At 36.8% G+C, this 7,017-nt stretch overlaps 1 protein-coding gene across 1 annotated transcript; it reads right to left on the bottom strand.

Annotated features, from left to right (window-relative positions):
- Positions 1–338: 338 nt before the first annotated feature.
- LOC128243764 (sortilin-related receptor-like) lies at positions 339–5,969 on the bottom strand. Its single transcript, XM_052961699.1, has 6 exons — positions 5,918–5,969; positions 5,412–5,502; positions 4,977–5,132; positions 4,008–4,118; positions 1,950–2,183; positions 339–981 (listed from the first exon to the last, which is right to left on the bottom strand). Exons 2-6 carry the CDS (start codon positions 5,500–5,502, stop codon positions 770–772), a joined length of 804 nt encoding a protein of 267 aa, XP_052817659.1. The 5' UTR covers positions 5,918–5,969; the 3' UTR covers positions 339–769.
- Between the last annotated feature and the right edge of the window lie 1,048 nt (positions 5,970–7,017).

The following is a 7,017-nucleotide window of genomic DNA, read 5'->3' as shown; positions in this document are numbered from 1 at the left end:
AACTCAGTAATCATTACGCTCAGTATAGCCTTTCGATATAAACGTTATGGATGATTTTGATTCGTGTCTTTTTACGCCTTGGAGAAGCTTGTAAATAAACTTTTAGGATCGGAATAATATCACTACTTTTTCTCTCTAGAACATAAAAAACATGTATGTTCCTTGAGGGTACAACACGTTTTAAATATGGACGCCGCCATTATGGACTATTTCCAAAGACCCGTATTTTCCGAGGTTATTTCTGTTGGATAAAGAGGTGTTCCGATTGTGAAAAAAATGAAGTCAATTTAAACGCAGAAGCGGATTAACAACCATTTAATAGCCATTAAACTATACAATGCATGTACATAGAAAGCAAACTCCTGCAAGCCAGTGTGTGTATACCACGTAATAAATTGCGTCATAAATGCTACGTCAGAAGGCAATATTTTGGTTTGAAAAAAAGACTTTAAACAGAGTTAACTTCACTATTTCTTCACCATTTTAAATGAAACAAGGCGCAGTCTATGCCGCTTACGGAGCACCACCTTCGGTCTTTTACCAGAATTTGATTGCATGTTTAGTTCCTTATAACACTTCGACAAACCTTTTCACAATACGGCCGTCTGACGGATCCGGAGCACTGTCAAAACATTATTTTGGAAATGGTGTTGTAAATGAAAAATTTCCTTTGATTTAAGTTTTCGATTAGGAAAATTTTGAAAACTTTCGACGTAGCAGATATGACGTAATTTATCACGTGGTATACACACACTGCAAGTGGACTCTACTACTTGTAACAGACTTCAAACGTCGCTCTGCACCCGTTGTCCACCCATATGGACATAACGTCTCTCCCAAAGCTGTTGTTCAATGTGCAGTCCGATATTGACCTTCTTGCCGTTACCACGACACTGAGCACCATGGAGGCATTTGGCACTTGGCACCTCTTGAAGGCGAAACCGAAACTGTCACAATCGATGAAGACGCGGTTCGGGCATTCTGTGGAGTAGATAGACAACCATCAGCTTATACACAATAGGATAAAAGGCCTTTTTTCATGACCGTGTTGCATGTCACAGGAAATAGTATTCAAGGTTTTTGTTTTATGTTTTAAATGGAACTTTTAGCGCGGGACTTTCATCAGACGCTGTTTTATAAATACAGTTGTTTTGCCTTTGCAGACGTCCATGTAAATAAAGTCGTCAAATCTATATGAAATGTAAACTGTGGCAAATGATAGTATTTTAGTAGATATAGTTAATTGGTGTATAGTTAATGATGGTGTTTAAATATAATTATTCGGGCAATACACGTTTTTATCATATGAACTACATGATGCAGCTGTCGATGAGGTTAATTTGCATACGTTTTTGCGTAACGACACAATAATAACGTTCCAAAAAGTACAGTATGAATATAATAATGCAAATTGTCGAAAACTGACATAAACTTGGTATCGATGTGTACAATGCATTGAAACTAACTAACTGAAGTACCACATAGTTAACAATTAATTGTTTGTTCGCAGTTATATCGTATTTTTCATTAAAAAAGATTACTAGGTATGTATAATTACTAGGTATGTATACCTAGTAGAATTCATTCTTATGCGTGATTGGCTAGTCGATGTGACCTCGTGATTCTACCAAGTTACAATATTCCAACGGTTTAGGGTAAGCCTTCGATACACAGTGGATACATCACTGGACTGCAATTTTGGCGACACCGGTTCGAACCCGGTCTCCGACTCCATTTTTTTACATTTTGGTATTATTTTTTACAATTACGTTATCAAAGAGTAAAACATTTTATTAAATAATTGTCGTGAGATTCGCTTCAGAAAAACACTTTTTTGGTGCCAATCTGGTGTACAGTCCCTTTTATACTGAACATAATTATGCAAATGACACGTATAGGAAACATTAATACATGTTAAAAATAAACATAATTATGCAAAAGACACGTACGTAGATCTTTGCAGTTTTGCTCGTCTGCTTTATCTGAGCATTGCATTTCCCCATCACACACATTCCCACATTTCCCGTCGGAGCACAGGATTTGTCCGCTTGCACATTTGAACAGGTTGCATCTTTCCTCATCTTGCCCATCCATGCAGTCGTCATGGCCATCGCACAGACGCTCGGCGCTAATGCAAGTCTTCCCATCTCTACATTGTAGATTACCCTTTGGACAGATCGTCGCTAAAACATATTTTTGTAACTAGAATGGGACCACTCGGACCAATTCGTCGTCCACCCTGTCAGACCCTCGTTTAGCAATATCCATTATCAAAAAATGAACAATTTATTAGAAGTACATGTATTCAAATTCCACCATATTTATTCCAGCGGTGGATTATAGCTTTTTTTCACTTAAATAGATACTATTTCACCACAAAATATTGGTGTCAATACGGTTACTTGTTCAAACTATAGAGACTAGAAAGACTTTGTTGTCGAATTATTGGTATACAGTTAACTGTTTTTTCGTTTGATTTTACTGTGAATGTTTAGCAGTGAATTGTTTCTTAAAATAAGCGACCATTGTTTATTTTATCAAAGGGATTTTTAGATCAGGGGTCTTACTTTCTTCCTGTGAAATTTCTTTCGAAGACATGCATTAGTCTACAGGGACGTAACAAGGCTTATATGAATGTTACGCACGAAAGGGGGTGTGGTAGGGGAATAACCCCGGGGGGTTGGGGGGTCGGGGGGAGCTCCCCGGGAGAAAAAAGGGAATTAAAATTGAACTAACAAGTTGAGCACTGATGTGTATTTGTCGGGATTTATAGGTTCGTGGCCGCCGTCTTTGTAGTTACCAAGTGATTCATTTAGGCTCAGTAAGCCGTATCTAGCACAGAGAAAGAATGCTTACTATAGCCGATCTTCCCTTTATTCTGATATCAATAACTAGCTTAGCCCTCTACTTTGATGCCATTTTTGGCCATATTTTTTTTCCATTTTTCAATTGATGTTTCGCACATGCGTAAGTGCGTAACGTAATGTTCGCCAATTATCACCTATCAACTCTATTTTGTTACAGTAAACAATGCATCTCCCCAATCCAAACCTCAATTTCTATACGAAAAATTTGCGGTCGGGAAAGTGTGAACACTCCACTCGTAAGTTGGGCTTTATTAAAGCGACAAACAACCTATAATCGCGACATATTTGTTTCAAAATGTACCTGTGCATGGCCAAGTAAGCTATACAATGTAATATCACTCGGAGCCCCTAAGCCATTTTTATCGAAAACAACCTCAGATGTATGCCGGTACATCAGTTGAAGTAGTGGTAATTGTTTGAATTATATCATTAATTAAATGGAGTGCTTTATCTTGTATTTATTTAGCTAAGTTTAATTTGATTGCTAGTGAAGCGTATTATTGCGAACATAATTAAGATTCCCAAGAGTTAAGTCATAAAGTTTAACTGCTTAGTTAACATACTACGCGATCTACTTACAGCGGACTTAAACATACCGATTTCTGAGTATGTAAACCGTCCATATACATCCGAGGTTGTTTTCGATAAAAATGGCCGAGGAGTTCTGAATGATAAGATATAGTTTTGCCCATTGGCGCTATGAGTGACACTTGACTATAACCGAACAACCTACGTTATTCATTAGACGGAGGCCGTGTCTACACTATGTATTTGTGAATAAAATGGTTACATTTTTATTGGAGTATACATGCACTGGTTCATTCAAAAGATGACTTTCATGCCGCATTTTGTTTAAGAATCATTTTTCGCGATAACCCCAACACAGCGGTTTCTATACTTTCATATATATATATATATATATATATATATATATATATATATATATATATATCATGTGCGTTGGGCAGTGTTAAAATAAAGCCTTTAATTCCACTTCGCTCCTCCCCCTTTCAACTATGAAATAGCCTATGCAACAGCAAAAACACGCTATAGACACTACTTTACATTCTGCAGCGTCTTGGATGCCTAGCATGAAAATAAAACTTGTTAAATGCAGTCTGAACGATTGTAAAAACTTACGACACATGCGTTCGTCTTCAAGTCCGGAACACTGTGGAAAGCCATCACATGGTTTCCCGCAGGTTTTCCTGTCGCTACATGTCATCAGACCTTGCGACTTGCAGTTTGGGTCTGGAAAAACAGAAATAGGATGTTGAATCAGACAAGAAACCAACTTCGTTCATTCATTACAGGAATATGACAGTGACAGAATCGATTATCATGCAGGCCACATGGGCACTGCTAACGTCATTTTAAGAAAATACTTTCAAAAAAAATTCGTTTTCTCCATAAATTCGCCAAATTTGAAAGTTGTCGCCACTTTTGCGATTTTGTCGCAAATGACGACAATGGCGATCGCCAGCGTGAACCCGGATAGTTATTGTACCCGATACACGAGTTATTTTACTTGACGATGAGCGCGTAACATAAATTCTAAGATTAATTGTCGTTGGTTGTGGATGGGGTTACTCTTTTGGAGCATTTTGCCAAGGAGAACGTTGAAAAGCAAGCGTGCATTTTTAATTATTAAATAAAATTGTATTTTACCTGCTAATAAAGTTGAAAACAAAGAAGACACTCCAATATGGAACTGCTTCCAACAACAATAAAAACCGCATAAAACTACAGAATCTACTACAGCACGCAGAATAAAAAAAAAAATCTTATTTTACGACATAGCATCATCGTCGATACTTCGCTGCACTCCGCTTCCTTAGGTTACTTATTCACCAAGAAATTACTTAACAATCTCTAACCTATACGAAGTTTCGTGTTTTAGGGGCCTGACCAATAACTTCACCTAGCAAGTAGCCAACAATACAGAGCCAAGCACATGCTTTTGTTTTTAATCAGTTAAAATACGGTGTTTGTCATTTTTATCAAAACTGAATGTAATTAAATGCTCTACCATTTTAAGTGTATGACTGAATTCAACCGACACAATGCAAATACAAACGAGATAAACAAAAATAATATATATATATTTACTCGGGCATCCTTGCTCGTCGGCGCCATTCGAACAATCAGTCACTCCGTCACACACGGCCATGGCAGACACGCATTCCGGATGACCCATAAAATCATTACAGCCGCATTGGAGTTTGCCATCACAAACAGGAGCGAAATGTTGGACAATGAAAGGACCTGTAACGAACATACCAAATGGAATATATTAATACCGTACGCAGCTCGAAATGATATTGTCGAGAGAAAACTTTAACCCATAATTAAATACCTATGAAATCAAGCAGCTGACGCTCATAGAAGATATCTGAAGTGTAAAAAACTTAAAAACAAAACTATATTGGTTTTGGGAAAAACACTGTTGCTTCTTCCGTTTTACCGATCCGAAAAAAAACTTTTAGCCAGATGGCGCTTAGCCTTATATTATTTTAATACTGACTTATTAAAAATTATATCTACCATGTTGTGTTGAGAATGGTTGACGTTTTGGTTTTCCTTCGATGGAATAGACCAAAGCCATGAGTATGCCAACAGCTAGAACGCCCTGCATCTTAAATAAGACAATAAAGAATATATATTTATTAGATCGCGGAAACGCACTACTTCGTCACGGAGTAATATTTTTTATAACAGCATCCACGTAATGGAATCCTGCCTTCGAGTTGTGGTCGCAATTATGCGACAACACGAACCTCTTGGTAGAAAGATGATGGACGAAACAGGATTCCGAGCTTATGCGGCATCAATGCCTTTATATTTTGATATATCTCATGTACGAGTTCTTTTATGTTAAAATATGTTATTTCAACACTTATGTGTCACCGCCGCTCACTTTATCTTACTAGAGCGCACGGGTAACGCCTTTTCATTCTATTATCTCCGAAAAAAAAGCCTTTTTAACGTTTAAAATCCATTATTCACCTTTAATTTTATTCTCTGTAATATCAAGTAAAGTATGTTTCTACCTTGAAAATCGAGAAGAGGTAATGTCGCTCAATAGCCGTAAATGCAGATATACGAGACATTTCCGTTTACAGTCGCCAATGAAAAACACACACGTTAAAATATATATCAATGTCTACAGTAAATCTGAGTAATAGCAAGATATTTTAATTGAAATATCCCTGAGGCACAAGATAGTTCGTACTTTTTCAGGGTTCCGTATTAAGAACAGTGTTGTTCAAGGTGTTACTCTAGTAGGGCAAGATACATCAACTCAAAAGTGACCATTGGCTCCTTTCCCTCTCAGGTTTTGATACTGAATGGTTTATGATTCCACAAACTTGCTCAAAATGCCAATCGATTTTTTTTACATTTTCACTGCAAGTGGCGTAGCTGCGAATAGGCCATGTAGGCCTGGGCCTACAACTTTTTTGAAAAAATGACAACATTTAAATAACCCTTAAATGCAATAAAAACTAATAACAACTCAAAAGTTGTATATAATATAAAATTATTATAACAAAAGCAAGTCTGGTTTTTATTTAAAGCATGTGCTGGGTGTATTGTTTGATTTTATTGAAATAATTGCATACCTATTTAAGTTTGTGTAATGTGCATATAAAATGGATGTAATTGTGCCTTTTGTTTTTCGCTTGGAATACTCCAAAATTGCACTTTTTTGCTTCTAATTTAGAGAAAAATCATTGGGGTTGGAGCTCACCTAGAACCATCGGGCCTCCACGTTTTTTAGGCCTAGCTACGCCCCTGAGTCAGCTTTATTTTTTATTCCCATAGTTATACCAATCTCAAATTTTTTTATTTGCTTCCCTTTGTTACGAAAACTCCAGATCTTTACTTTAAAAAAGACAGCGATATTCATCAACACAGAAGTAATCTTGTTTTCCTAATTTACTATTTCAGAAATCATCTTACAATAAATGGGTTTTTGGAGTGCCCGCCGTCCCCTGGTGTGGCAAAAGTCATATATGTTCATGGCAGTAAGCATTCAACTTTGCTTTGAATGTTTTTTTCCTAACGTTGGATGAAAGCCTTGGAAAACACACACATTATATTTTTAATCAATTTTATAATACTAAATGTTCGCTCAAATTAATTCGTGATT

The sequence above is a fragment of the Mya arenaria genome, chromosome 2, assembly GCF_026914265.1.
Source record: "Mya arenaria isolate MELC-2E11 chromosome 2, ASM2691426v1".
NCBI classification, from domain to species: Eukaryota; Metazoa; Mollusca; class Bivalvia; order Myida; family Myidae; genus Mya; species Mya arenaria.
The sequence above is the reverse complement of the archived record's forward strand: the minus strand, read 5'-3'. Positions and strand labels throughout refer to the sequence as shown.